General features: G+C 42.1%; 1 protein-coding gene across 2 annotated transcripts in view; it reads left to right on the top strand.

Moving 5' to 3' along the window:
* ZMAT4 (zinc finger matrin-type 4) overlaps positions 1–14,485 on the top strand; it is a 382,200-nt gene extending 367,715 nt beyond the window's left edge. Inside the window, exons 7-8 of one of the 2 annotated variants that reach the window (XM_032838006.1) lie at positions 7,024–7,079; positions 14,166–14,485. In XM_032838006.1, the coding sequence (XP_032693897.1) occupies positions 7,024–7,079; positions 14,166–14,170 (61 nt within the window). In that variant the 3' untranslated portion in view covers positions 14,171–14,485. Of the gene's footprint in view, positions 1–7,023; positions 7,080–7,909; positions 7,957–14,165 lie in introns of those variants that run through there. The other variant, XM_032838005.1, reaches the window with a different exon arrangement.
* The last annotated feature ends 202 nt before the right edge of the window (positions 14,486–14,687 follow it).

Below are 14,687 nucleotides of genomic sequence, written 5' to 3'. Positions count from 1 at the left end.
CTATACTCAAAAGTATATTTCTTTAATTTCTGATACAAAAAAATTAATTTTCCCTAACATGAAATTAAGAAATCAGCATGGTTTAGGTAAAAATTGTTTGGACCTCTTTGCCCCCTTCAAGAAAACCCTACTGTGAACATTTTTCAATTGTGTTCTAAGATCTGATACAGATGAGGAAGCTTAAGTCCAGTCTGATCTTTCATTAACAATAGTTGAAAGACATGGTTGTGGAAGTTTTTTTGTTTGTCTTTTCATGTATCAGGAAGCTGAGAGGGGGACAGTCCAAAGCTAGTGTAGCTACTAAGGATGTTTCCAAGGGTCCAGATTCTGACTGCACTTCTTTACCTTTCTTACTTGTGTTTTCTGGCTGGTTTTTGATCCAGGGACGCAAAGATCAGTAAAGGACATATTTTGCTCTCAGCATGCTCAGAGAATACTAGACACAGATGATAAAAGAGGCCACCAATTCTTTGACACTGTCCCCCTTTTTGAGTCTGGGCTGGCTTCACCCGCTAATAGCAGGTGCCATGACATGCCAGTTGTGGGTTCAGGCCCTACAGACTGCCAGTTTCCAGATCCTTTTTCTTGGAACCCTGGAGGTCGTTGTATAGGAATTCTGATTGGGGTTGAGGCGGGCATGGGAGACCGTGGAGCTGTACGGGGCAGAAGAGGTGCCCGGATGAGCCTAGTCATCCTTACCAAGAGCAGACGTCTGAGTGACACTGTTTGCACTTGCCAGACCAGACCGGCTGCTGGTTGAACACTTCCAGCTGACCCCATTCTGAGTGAGCTGAGAACTCACTCGGCAAGTCCTGCCTCAATTCCTGACCCAGTATATGGTGAGATCAAATAAAATGATTATTTTAAGCCACTTAGAATGAGAATCATTTGCTATACAGAAATGGATTACCCAGAGAGGTACACGTAGAAACAGTTTTAAACCAGTGTGGAAGCATGGTGTTCGCTTCCTAAGAGAACAGACAGTAAATTAAATTGTAACAATAAGCACCTCTTCCTAACCAAAAAAAGCCTACAAATCTAAATTTATGTACATTTTTTTTTTACCCCAGTTTTATTTATGTATATAATTAGTCAGGTCTCTTTCAGTGGCAAGCAGTAGAAATCTAATTCAAATCAACTGAACTTTCTGGATTTCAGGACTGAGAAAAAAGTCCCAAAGTACTGGAGAGAGGGGGAGATTGGGGAGGTGGAGGGAGGGATACCTCCCCAATCCCTAGGGACACCAGGCCTGGCTCTGCTCTCTCCTGTGGTCTGAAGTTCGGGAGGGAGGGTCTATGGGATGAAGGAGAATGGGCAAATCATGGAGATTGCTTGAAGCAGGGCTGAGAGAAGGTCACCACTGTCTGGGAGATGAAAGTATCTGAAGTGTCAAATTCGGAATTTTCAGGGAAAGAGATATTTGAAAACAGACACAATTCAGTGTACTGCAATGAATTGTTACTTTGAAAATGCAGATTACAAAGGCATGTTAAAATTATCATTAAGTTCTACTAAGCACGAAACCCTGTGTGGACTCTGAGCAAGATTAACAAGGGAAGTTCAACCTTAAGAATCTTCTGATCTAGTTTTATCATGATACATAAAAGTTTAACAGTTTTAGCAGTCATAAAAGATATAACTATGAAAAATTACAGCCCATTTTGGACTAATTTCTCAATATTGTTCAAAATGTAGTTTTATGAAGGATTCGAAATGGAATCATCTTGAACAGTCTGTGAAAGAATTGCTGGAGAGGCAGCCCCATCCATATTTTAACATGGAAAAAACCCTAATATTATCGATGAAATTCTGCCTGTTGAGAAAAAAAAATAATACCCCTTCAACATATTAGCATTTTAATTTCCTTATTACATTATCACTTTAAAAGTATTTTTTTCTTATTTTAAAATGATTCTGTTCTGTATATCTGGGAAAAGACTGAGGACGAGTGAAAGGTCTGGAGCTCGAATGTGCATACACACAGTTGACTACCAAGAATGATGTTACAGAACTGGACAGAAATATTAGCTGTGTCATTCTTTTGTATGTCATCCACTTTTCTTTTAGGTTTGGGGGAAGAGTAGTATAGTCGAACGCTCTTCTAGTTTTTTATTAACTTTTGAAATATAAACATTTTATTAGAGGTATGTGTGGCTCTTCAAATAAATCTTAAAAAAAAAAAGAATTAAAAGAGCCACCTGGGTGGCTCAGGGGGTTAAGCATCCAGCTCTTGGTTTCAGCTCAGATTGTGATCTCAGGGTTGTGGGATCAGGCCCCGGGTAGGCCTCCACACTCAGCAGAGGCCACTTGAGATTCTTCCACTCTTTCTGCCCCCTCCCTCACAACTCACACTCTCACCCATTCCCTCTGTAAAGTAAATAAATTAAGAAAAAAGAAAACACGGTATGTTAGCTCTTCATTTCTTTTCACCCGTTTTGCCAACTTTCAGCAATTCTTTCAATCTGCACCTTGGGTCTGTCTTCATATTTATGAATGTTTTCATCTGATTATGTATTTGATTGTGGTTTCTGTTCCATTTACTCATCTCAACTTCAGTTTTTTTGCGTCTCTCTGCATTTTTTTTTAATCTACACTCATAATGGAGCTTTGCAACCGTGTCCTCCAGATTTCCTCCTTTGATTTTTTACAATATTATGTGTTTTGGGACTTCTCATGCAGATTGCAGTCTTATGACTGAATTTTAACTGTCTATAATCTTCCCTTATTTCACCTCATGACTTTTTTTTTATCTTTTCCTGATTTTCAGCTACCTTTTTTTTTGTCTCAACTTGTTGTCTCAACAGCTAATCTTTCAACTTCCCTTTTATAGAACACTCCTATTCTTGAGTATTATTGGGAGTTTAAGCAACATTAAGCAATACTTTCAGAATATATTTTTGTTTCCTGCACTACATGATGAAAAATATGTGTTTGTGCTTTTATGTCTCAAAATACATGCTTGGGTCTCATGTTTATTTTCTTTTTATTGCTATTCATCCTTAAACAAGGCAAGAGATATGAGGGTCTGTGGTTTGCCCTCAGAAAGAATGGAATTTCTTAGCTCCTTGGTTTTTACCTGTTTGATTTTGCATGTTAGATCTCAAGCAGAAGGATATGTTGAGGTTTAGAAGGCTTGGCTGATTTCTGGTGCCTAGAATTTATTTGTCTAACATGTATCCTTTATTTTCTTTTAAACATTTTATTTATTTGGCAGAAAGAGATCACAAGTAGGCAGAAAGGCAGGCAGAGAGAGAGAGGGAAGCAGGTTCCCCACCAAGCAGAGAGCCCAATGCGGGGCTCGATCTCAGGACCCTGAGATCATGACCCAAGCTGAAGGTAGAGGCTTAACCCCTGAGCCACTCAGGTGCCCTAATGTGTATCCTTTAGACCTCCCCTGTTTAATGCAGAAGCCACTCGGCACATGCAGCTATACATAAATTAAAATTAAATAAACTTTAAAATGTGGTTCCTCATGTGCACTAGCAACATTTCAAGTGTTTGATAGGCACTAAATGCAGACAGAGAACATTTCTGTCCCTACAGAAAGTTCTGTTTGACTGTGGTGCTAAAGAGTAAAGTGCATCTGTGCATATTTCCCTGACTGTACAGATCATTCCCATGTTCTTTCTCTCTCCATGCCCTTTATTACATTCTTACTGTTCCCAGATGGGAAATGTTCCCCTTTATCCACTTCTCATGTTGGCCATTACTGGGAATTTGATTCCTAGAAGAAAATAATGCTCATTGAGACTGATTCCCAGGGAGAGAGTGTCGCGGCATGCATTTATGGGTGAGTGGGTACAAAGGAGGGAAAATACCCCGGCCACTGAAGAACAGTTGCTTCTAATAGAGGTCTAGCTGTTGGCCTTCTGGCTGACCAAGACCCCTTGCATCTTAAGAAGGGACAGATGGCGGGAATAGTGGAAGTTTCCTCTGTGTCTACATGGTCCGTTGTTGTACCCCAAAGCTTTACCTATGTTTTTCACAAGAATGACAAGACCATTCACCAATGTTCCTCTCTCCACAGAGAATGTAATTTAAGTTGCTTTTTTATTTTAAAGATTGTTCCAGTGGAAAGGTAAGGAAAGGTCAAACGCCTGTTGGAATCGAGATTGTCTTCACTTGAGAGTGCCTATGCAGGCTTGGCTTTCTGGGACCCTCTCCCTCCCTGGGAGCCAGCATCTGTGCTCTCTTTTCATTTCTTCTCAGCTCTCTGTGCTCCCTGCAGGATACATGTCTCCGCTGGCATAATACCTAATTGGAAGCTCAGAAAATATACAGCATCGAATATATTCTTTTAGTAAGAACGAAGGTACAATTTTGGAATAATCTCTTCTTTTATGAACGTTTTTACTGGCTTTCAAATAAAACTTCTTTCTACTCTATTTGTCCAGAAGAATTATCAGGAATCCTAGCATGCCATATAGAGAGGGAGCCAGAATAGACTAGACAAAATTCCATGAAGGCAGTGGTATCCGGCAAATTCGCTGCCCTTTCCCTGGAGCTCCCAGGATCTCGGTGGATTCTCTCAGACTGTAGAAAAGGCGTATCTTCATGCCTTACTAAGTGGCCCAATAGAACTTCTAAGGATTTCAGGATCAACAAAATTTATTTTGCTGACAGAATCTTGAAGTGAATGTACCATAATCATATTTCACAGATAAGGAAACTGAGGAGCAGAAAGGAAACAAGTATTTTTTTTTCTTTTTAATATCATAAAAAAGCACATTTTTTGGAACTGAATAAACTGGATCACATCATTTGTTAGGAAGGTAACGGAAGGTGATCTGAGGAAGTAGATTAAATGACTCTCAGGCTCAGTTTTCTTTAAAATGAGATTAATGATACTAACCTTATAGGATTCTTATGAGATAATGAGCTTAAGGGGTCATTCAATTATAATGGCAGTTCCTCATTTTCAAGGATGCATAGAGAGTCAGTATCCAAGTGCATTTTCTTTTTCCCAGTCCTGTGCTCACCGGTTTATTGAGAGATGTGTGGATGATCAGGGACTTGACGATTGGTGAGAAGGTCAGAGCTGGAGATAAGATGGGCTTAATTAACTAGTCACTTGCCCATGTGCATGCTTATCCTCCTGTTTTCTACAGAAAACCAGAATATATTCAAAATGCCCCAGTCCACTGGCCTGCTTGCAAGGGTAGGGCTGTTTCCTGACAGAGAGACTGAGCGCCTAATGCCTGTGTCACTGTCAGCATAAGGGCAGTCTTCCTTCTCTGTTGTTTCAGTGTAAAAACTGACATCACCAGCTCTTGTCAGTTGGGAAGAACATGCAGAGCAGAGGTTGATATTGGTGACATGAAAGAAGACACACGGACTGGGACCTGAGGGTTCTACTAGAGAGACCCTCGTTACACCCCAGCCTCAGGGGGAGGAAGACAAATCCTCCTCCCATCATGACTTTTCTCTATCTTTTCTCTCTATCAGGAACCAGTAAACCTGTTTCTGTAAAAGTCTACCTAGTAAATGTATTAGGGGTGGCGGGTCACTCTACTCTAGCTGCAAAGACCCATGGCTTCAGCAGCACTGAGACAGACCAGTATATGACGGGTGTTTGCTTCCTGTCCCTGGGCCCAGCCCATCGCAGAAATCTGGAACACTCTCTGTGTTCACTGCTGTCACTAGAAATGCCAGCTGCCAATTAAGCTTGGAAAGAGCCTCAAAGCTAGTCCAGCCTTTAGATCCCAAAGCATGGAAAAACAATAAAAATATTATGAGCTATGTTCCACTCCCAGCTTTACTGCTAAATGAAGTGCAACACAGTCGCTTAACCTCTCTAGTCCCAGACAGTCTGTAAAAGGAGGAACTGGATTAGATCAGCGAGGGCATGGGGAGGGGTGGAGGGGACTGAGACACTGGGACTATCTGAGCTCATGTTCTAAACAGATTGCCAACCTCCTTCCCTCGTTCTAACCCAAGTGTATCGGGATTGGAGGAGGGTATAGGCAGGATGTGAACTTTGCAAAAGCTTTGCCAGGCATTCGGATACAAACTCCCCACTCCAGGTGAGAGCCATGGGATTAAATTGTCCCCAGAGACCCCTTAGGTTTTGGCATTCTGTGATTCTGCGAAGGGATCAGATCAGATCAGCAGTAGTACCCTGGTTCCATCCTTCCTTAATCATTGGCTGTAGATTAATGGAACACTGAGTTTGAAACAATGTAATGCAAACAGAGCTTATATTGATTTTTTAAAATGAGTTTGTAGGCAGTGGGTTTCCTGCAGCCTCTGCCCTTGAGATAATATTGTGAGAGGCGGCACTGGTCTGGCTTGAATGAGACACAGGTGAAAGGGAAGATGTGGGAACAGGCAGAGGCAGCCAAGTGGAAGTTACAGAAGTTGCACACCATGGAAGTAGCACCTGTATCTGCACAGAGGCTAATCCAGCCAGGGCCACTGTCCAGCGGGGAAACCTGGCCTCTCGCAGTGGTGGAATGTGTGCATTGGTGGAATTCAGACCCTTTTGTTACTCTACCCCATGCTTTCCCTGGAAGGACCATCTAGGGATTTTTTTCCTCATTTCCTAACAAGGTCAAAATGTTCTTCCAAATTGAGATGCTCCAACTGCTTTTTGTAACTTCGGTTTTGTGATATGTGTCATGCTTGCAGTCAATGGCTGGTTGAATTGTCTGTCTTCTGTACTAGAGTGTGAGCTCCATGAGACTAAGAGCCTTGCCCATTGTGTTCAACCCTGTGCCTGTGTGGTGCCTAGCACATCCTATAAGCTCAATAAAAACATGAATGGAATATGAATGCTATCTTTGTTACAGATTCTTTGCCTGTAAAGACTTTCCCCAAAGATCTGTTTGTTCTCCACACCACACTAACCTGGCATCTTTATAATTTCCTTGCCTCCTAACCCCTCAGAATCTCCCAGTGTGGGAGTGGCCCCATCTTAGGCCCAGCTTCTTTCCTAGGATAAAAGGAGGTGCGATGTTCTGAAGTGTTTCCTTCGTCTTCCCTCCTTCTTTATCCTTTATTCCTCCCTCATCCTTCATCCTCCAGGTTCCGTGTCAGCTCCTGGCATCACAGGCTCAGCAGTGATGGCCCCACTGTAATGTGTAAGTATTTGTCATGGGCTCTGAGGTCACTGGTGTCTCAGGTCTTTGAGAACCTGCAATGACTCTGAGATAGTAAGGGACTGAAAGAAAGGTGGCATCAGGGTTGAGAAAAAAAAATTTATAAAGTAAGGACTTTGAGATAGACAAAAGATAAATGAGTTAAGAATTACCTGGAAGGCCGTGCCTGGGTGGCTCAGTCTGTTTTGCATCTGACTCTTGATTTCAGCTCAGGTCATGATCTCAGAGTTGTGAGATTGCTCCCTGTGTCAGGGCACAATCTGCTGGGCAGGGAATCTGCTTAAGGTTCTTTCCTTCTCCCTCTCCATCTTTCTCTAAAAGAAAAAAAAAAGAATAACGTGGAAGGCAAATGAGAACCCAAAACCAAAAAATGTGGACATACCCAGAAGATGAAAAAGAAAACAGAAAAGAAGAGGTAGATGGGCAATTAGGTATTGGGAATGGGTTTAACAATGAACATCGAGCCCATGTCATCGCTGGGGTCTGGGGCAGGCCAGAGTAAAGGGGAGTGGGGTGGTAATTGACACGAGACTGTTCACTTCTGAGGTTTCTGCCCTTGGGCCACTTTGCTCCCTGTTCTCTGGCCCCTCGGCATCTAAAACTTCAGTGTTGCTGCCTCTGCACACTTAGGGCTTTTCCAGGTTGGCAGAGCTGGTAAAAATCATGCATTAGGAATGCAAGAAGCAACTTTAGAGCTCTTCGGGAATACTAAACCCATTGGAGAAAAATCAACAAAACAAGGAAAAGAGCATTTTAAAATGTGTTGACTTGTATTTATCTGTATTTATCCAAGTTCACTGTTCTCTTAGCAGGTTGCAAATTAATACTTGAGGCCAGATTCTGAATAAGCCACAGGGGACCAACAAGAACCTTCATGCCTGGAAACTAAGAAGGCCTAATGGATCAGCTGTCACTTCCTCTGTTTGGCTGGCAGTTAGAGCTCATGTCAAGCCATTTCTCCACATTATCAAAGTCATGGAGTATTTTACATCTTTCAATAACACTCACCATTTGGCAGGCTAACGCGTGCCTCCTCCCCTGCCAATTTGCAAGATCATGTCTGCTGGTAACCCACACAATCCTGGTTTGCTCTCTCTCTCCCAGTCCAGCAGGAAAATGCTGGTAGAGAAGCAGAAGATACCGTTAAATGTTGATGAGGAAAAGAAGAGTCCTAGACTTCGGGAATTGAAAAAGGCTTTCGGGCAGGGATGGATCAAGAGGAGCAGAGGGAGTGGTCTGAGCCCTTGGGCGATAAGGGCATGCATTATCTGGAAAGAAATTACAAACAATAAAAACGGATTAAGTCAGGCTGTTTTTTATTATCCAGGCACGAGTAATTCTAATGCCAGTGATGAAATACTCCTCTCACTGGGGTGGCCTGTGCATTGATGTACAGCTGCTTGAGAGTGAATTAACCCAAGTCTCTCATTCATTGATGAGGGCAATGAAGCTCCCACCCGCCCCATCTTCTTGTTGATGGCCCTTCTGCTAGAGCATCTCATGCAATCTGGGTCTCTTTGCTGCCCCCTAGGAGCCTCTTGACTGCATTACTCTGCCTGACACCAGAGTAAAAAAAACAAGGGGTGAACCCCAGTAACTGGGCAAAATTGGATTATACTAAACAAATGAAGAAATCTAAAAATCCCAGAAAAGAGCCAGCCTCTGCCCTCAGCTCTTGGCTTGTTTGCAAATCACATTTGAGAATTTTCAGTCTTAAAGTTATTTTTCTCTATCCTACCTTTGATTTCTGTATTATATAACTTTTTGTCCAGATTCATTTCCATTTTAGAATCATTGTGAGACTCTTCTGATTTTCCATCTCATTGTGTAGTGGAAAGGAATCTCAGTTCTCAAATTCAGGTGAGCAGAGGATATTATATTTTTTTTAATTAAAAAATAGTTTAATTTAGACTCCCAGCTTCCATCCTACCAAGGGGACAAGAAACGCAACTTGAGATATTTAGCAGTTCTCCTACATCGAAGTTGGAACCCGTCCTTCTGGGAAGTCCCACCATGTGCCTCTCAGTCCCTCCAGCAGCACCTTCAGTATTTTGGCTTCCCCTCACAGGAGTTTTCCATTTCTCTGCACAGCGTGGCTTCCCCAGGGCTACTCAGGAAGCATTTTGCTGTTGAATTTTCTGGCAATGTATATATATATTTTTTTATCACATGTGTTTTTTTTTTCTTTTACAATGAATTATTTCTCTCCTGAGCTTTAAGGACCAGAAACATATTATTTAAGACCCAACTGGAAAGGAAATTAATCCAAAGAAATATATCCACAAGCCAGCGTGGGAGTAACTTGACCAATACCCAAGTCAGGAGGGATTTTGTAGTTGATTTATTTGTATGAGGACGATGAAGTCATTACTCTGGGTGTTGTATCTCCCTGAGTTGTTTCCCATTCTGATCTCCCTTTGCCCATAACTTTCCATGGAAAAGTTAAAATCATTTTTTTATATTGAATCTTTCCCTTTGCTCACTAGGGATGGAATAGAAGGAGAAATGGGGTGTCTGCCTATATCGAGTATACTCATGGACTCATGGACTCATTTATATGAATCAGGCTAATTTATATGGAAAATAGCTGAACCAAACTGAAATAGACCAGGGCCCATATGCCTCTGATGGTTAAACTGTTCTGTTACAGAAGCCAAAGTTGTGGGTTCAAAGCCCATTATGTTTAGTTAGCTCTAAAGAAGCAAAAAAAAAAAAAACAACAACAAAAAAACACCTCTTTTGAGAAGTTATGACCTTAAGAAGCCATATCACAAATCCACTTTATCAGTCATAGGGGAAACTTCATGAAATTGTGTAAATGGATCCACACAAATCTACTCCCACCAGAAGGAATGCAACTCAAAATGTGACCATGTGTAAGAAAAATGGAACTGATCACTACCTTGTGTGTATTCAATGTAATAGCAGCCATTACAGCTTGTAAATATCCATATTAAAAAAAAAAACCCAGAACACTTATTTGTTGAGAAAATAGTTATTACTCATCTTCCCTGGAGATAGGTGCTCTGGTAGAAATTGATGATCACAAGGTAGGATCCCCAATGACACTTAGCTACCAGGAGGCAGTATGAGAAACATGGATGGTTCACTACCTAGAGAAGGGGCTATAGGTGTACCAAAATAAAAGAGTAGGCAGTTAATGCTAGGAAGGGTCACTGTGGGTGGGGATGGTAATGGAAGTTCAGAGAAGAGGTGAGCAGGATTTTAATAAGTGAGGTCAGGCTGATGGGAGCGGCAATGAGGAAGTGTCCAGGCTGGTAAAACTGTCCAAAGGACACACACCACATGGGCAGAAGTTGTAAGATGAAAATTTGTAGGAATTATTTGTAGTGGGCAGGCTAATCTCAATGGAGAGAGCTTTGTTAAGACTGAGAGAGAGCTCAAAGGAGAAAAGTGAGTGAGGACCAGGTCATGGCATGGCTGGAAAGCTGAATGAAAGGATTTAGACTTTATTCTGTAGATAATGCCACGTCCTTGGGACTATTGGAAAGGAGGATGGCATGATTCAAAAAATAAAAGAATTTTAGGTTTTAAGAAAATAAATCTGGTACCATTCAAGATAGGTTGGTGGGAGAGTCTGGAGAGAAGAAAACTATTAAGTGGATGATATGTTAGTTGAAACAACGGGAGCTTAACCAGCATGGTTGCAAATCTTGGGGGAGAAAGGTACTAATAGTGAAATGGAGGAACAATTATTAGGACTTAATGGCAGCTTAGATATGAAGAAGTGAGGGGTGAAGACTTAAACCTAACTGAGCTTTCAGATATCTGAGAAAATGGCAGTAGGGATTTATCATCACAGGAAGCCCATTTGGGAGTTTTAGGGATTCAAGCAGGTGATGTTCCCACTGGTAAGTGCTCACCTGTACCCTGCCCTTGCCCTGTTTGGCCAAAGACACAAAGTCCCACCTCTTGCAGACTCAGTCCTGCCTTGTTCCTGCACCACCGAGAACCCAGACTTAAAGCTCTCCAGGAGACCTTTCTCTCCCGGGGGCAGGCTTTGCCATAGTCTGGCTGTCCCCTGACCTCTTCCTACAGACCCCACCTCTCACAGCCACTCTGTGTGGCCAACTCACCCAAAGTCAGAATCTGATGTTCCTATTTCAGGTCTGCATCAGGTCTAGAACTCATGTCTGAGATCAAGTTCACCTCAATGACCCTTTACCAAGTTCCTGTTGCCTTTTCCCCAGGGTTACATCTTGTTTCTGCCTTATTCTGCTTCACCTAGACTTACCACCTTGATTTAACATTCTGCTGTCTCCCCAATCCTGAGAACCACTGCCATACAGCACTCTATTCCTACCTGAACCAGACCCCTTCACTATGGATGTGAGCTTGGAATGGGTTTGAGTTTGGTCCTTCTTCTCCAGATTGGATTCACCCTTCTTTCTTGAGTATGATTCACTCAAACCAGACATCACCAGATTCTGGCCTTAGAACTGGCTCGCTGCTTGGTTTCTTTGAACTCTTGTAAGATAAGTGACTATGACTGTTTCCTTAGTGATGGTTGATGATAAAAGTGTGATTCACAATTCAAAATGTTAGGGACGTCATTCAACGTAAATTATTGAAGCTGACACAAAGGGTCAGTCAGACATCCAGATTTGGGAGTCATCTCCATAGATAAATACACAATTACAGCTACTTTCTAAACTAAGGGTCAGATATACATGGACAAATGAGTCAGCAAGTAGCATTAACAGCAAAACTTTGTGTCTCAAAACATTCCAACTCTTATTGTCTTTTTAAAAAAATAGGACACTATTTTTTAAAAAGTAAAAGCAGCTATATTTGGGAGAAGACAGAGCCCTATTTATTCTTCAATATTTTTTTTGAGAAAAAGATTTAAAAATGACCAGCGATGAAAAGCCTGAACATTGAGAGAATCTTTTAACAGGGAACTAGGAGAAAGAATAGAAGGGCTCTAGTAGGAGGATGATAGGGTCATGTGAGGGAGACAAGGGAGGGTGCAGCTGTGGTGGTTGGCAGTGGCGAATCCCAAAGAGGTATTGAAGGGAAGTCAAACCCACATCCCCTGCCCCAGAGGGACTGCTCTTTACCATTCTTTTTTTTTTTTTTAATTAAGTATTTTATTTATTTATTTGAGAGAGTGGAGAGTGAGACCACAAATGGTGGGAGGGGGTAGAAGGAGAAGGAGAAGCAGACTCCCTGCTGAGCAGGGAGCCCCATATGGGGCTCGATCCCAAGACACTAGGATCATGACCTGAGCCAAGTGCAGACGCTTAACTGACTGAGCCACCCAGGTGCCCCTACTTTCCCATTCTTACAGCCTTTATCAGGGAAGAATTTGTGATAGCCAAATAAAACAGCAAAACAGCCTTCGGTCTTGCATTTTTCTCCTCTGACAGAGGGCCATGATCAGGAGGACTTCCCAGCCTGGCAGTGGTGGGGAGAGCAAGCCAGTTTGGTGGGGTTCTGATGGCAGAGGACACTGGGACACTGGGGCCATGCAGGCTTCCACGTGTATGTCTCGTGTCCACAGGACGCAATTACATGGGGGAGAAAGAACAAGTGCAATGTTTCCAATTCAGTATCAAAAATACATCACAGCCTCGAGCCAGTGGATATTCTGGGAATGGCCTTTTTTCCAGCCCCTTAAATGTAACCAGCTGGAAGTCTTTTTTAAGGGCTGTTCTATTCAACCTCTGACATGAAGGATTTGCCATTTAATAGGGAAGCTACTTTTCGTTGTAGAGGTGGAATACTGAGTCCTTAACTTATTCTCCAGGGATTCTCATTCCTCCTGGTAAAACAGACTTACTATATAGACTTAGAAAGGAGCAAATGTGTTGTAAGTCTGGAAGTTTGAAGGTGGATAGATATGCAGATCTGAGGAGTATGAGACATGTTCTAGATCCCCAGGGAACTGGACACCTTCTGATGAAAAGTCAAAAGAAAAAGATCTGAACTTCTCTATTTCACAGCCAGTATGGGATTCTATTGAAAAACTATAGGAAATAATTGGGATCTGCTAGTTTTATTTAATTTGGCTCTGAGTAAAGGAGGTCTCAAGTATGGTGAGGCAATGAGTAAGCAGCAAGGTCTGGCACTAAACTTGGCAGCACCATAAGATGTGTGCCTCATTAACATTCTTCTTAGAAAACACCCATGGGGGGCACCTGGGTGGCTCAGTGGGTTAAGCCTCTGCCTTTGGCTCAGGTCATGGTCTCAGAGTCCTGGGATCGAGACCTGCATCAGCAGAGAGCCTGCTTCCCCTCTCTCTCTGCCTGCCTCTCTGGCTACTTGTGATCTGCCTCTCTGGCTACTTGTGATATCTCTCTCTCTGTCAAATAAATAAATAAAAATCTTTAAAAAAAAAAAGAAGAAGAAATAAAACACCCATGGTACCCTAGAGAACACTGAACCTGTATTCTAGTGTCTCTACTACTCAGTGGCCCAAGGCATTTGATAGATAGGTCCAGGGAGGGGGACCATCGTGAAAGTCAAAAGGCATGAGTTCAAGTCCTGTCTCTACTCTTCATTATTTGTGTGATTCTGTGCAAATTACTGACATTCTGTGAATCTCAGTTTACTGGTCTGAAAAGTGACTATATTCCAATGTGCCACGGGTTTGTCACAAGGTTTGAATGAGTTAATGCATGAGAAAAGCTTGGTAAACTGAGCAAGCACCAGAAAAAGAGCCGTTTTATTTTATTTTTTTAAGACTTATTTACTTATTTGAGAGAGCGAGAAGGTCGGGGGAGGATAAGAGGGAGAGGAAGAGACAGTCTTAAGCAGACTGTGCACTTAAGAAGGCAGGGCACAGGAAGACCTGATTCATGGCTCAGTCTCATGACCTTGAAATCATGACCTGAGCCAAAACCAAGAGTCAGACACTTAACTGACTCCACCACCCAGGTGCCCTGAAAAGAGCCTTTTTAAAGTACAAATGGCGAGAAGGAAGTCTCAGAATTCAGAGTCAAATGTCCAGGAACATAAATGGCCAAAATGTCCTGGAGGAAGAAGCAACCCAATCGGTTTCATTTCTAGAACAACAGAGATCTCCATTATTGACTTTATTGGCAGGTTAATGAAGAACTCTGTTAAGAATGGGGTTAATGAAGCTGGCACGTTCTCACTCCTTCCTCATGGACGTCACTCAAGATTTAGATGGTGCTGATGTTTGCTCGATAATAATGACTGGTCACCCGGTCTGTGAACAAATGTTTCCTATATAGAAACCTTAAGTGGGACTTCTCAGAAGAAACTCACATTTTGCCGTGGTATTTCATAGGATACCCACACGGCCCCCAAGATGAAGGGAAGTTATGTATGATGGCAACTTATTTCAAAATGTCATTTATAAACCGGGTGACTTTGGGTAAGATATTTAACCTCTTTATATACATATTTCATATATATATCATATATACAAATATATAAATATATTTCATCTCTAAAACAAGGAATAAGTAATGCAACCAAATAGATTGTGGTGAGGATTAAATGAAATGACTACATGAAGAGTAAGTCTACTTACCACTAAGATTCTAGAACACAGAAGAATGTTAGTTTCCTGCCCTTTTCCCCTTCATTCCCTGTTCAGAC

This window comes from Lontra canadensis, unplaced genomic scaffold (assembly GCF_010015895.1).
Source record: "Lontra canadensis isolate GAN:19392208 unplaced genomic scaffold, GSC_riverotter_1.0 scaffold101, whole genome shotgun sequence".
NCBI classification, from domain to species: Eukaryota; Metazoa; Chordata; class Mammalia; order Carnivora; family Mustelidae; genus Lontra; species Lontra canadensis.
This window is presented reverse-complemented; position numbering and strand designations above follow the sequence as displayed.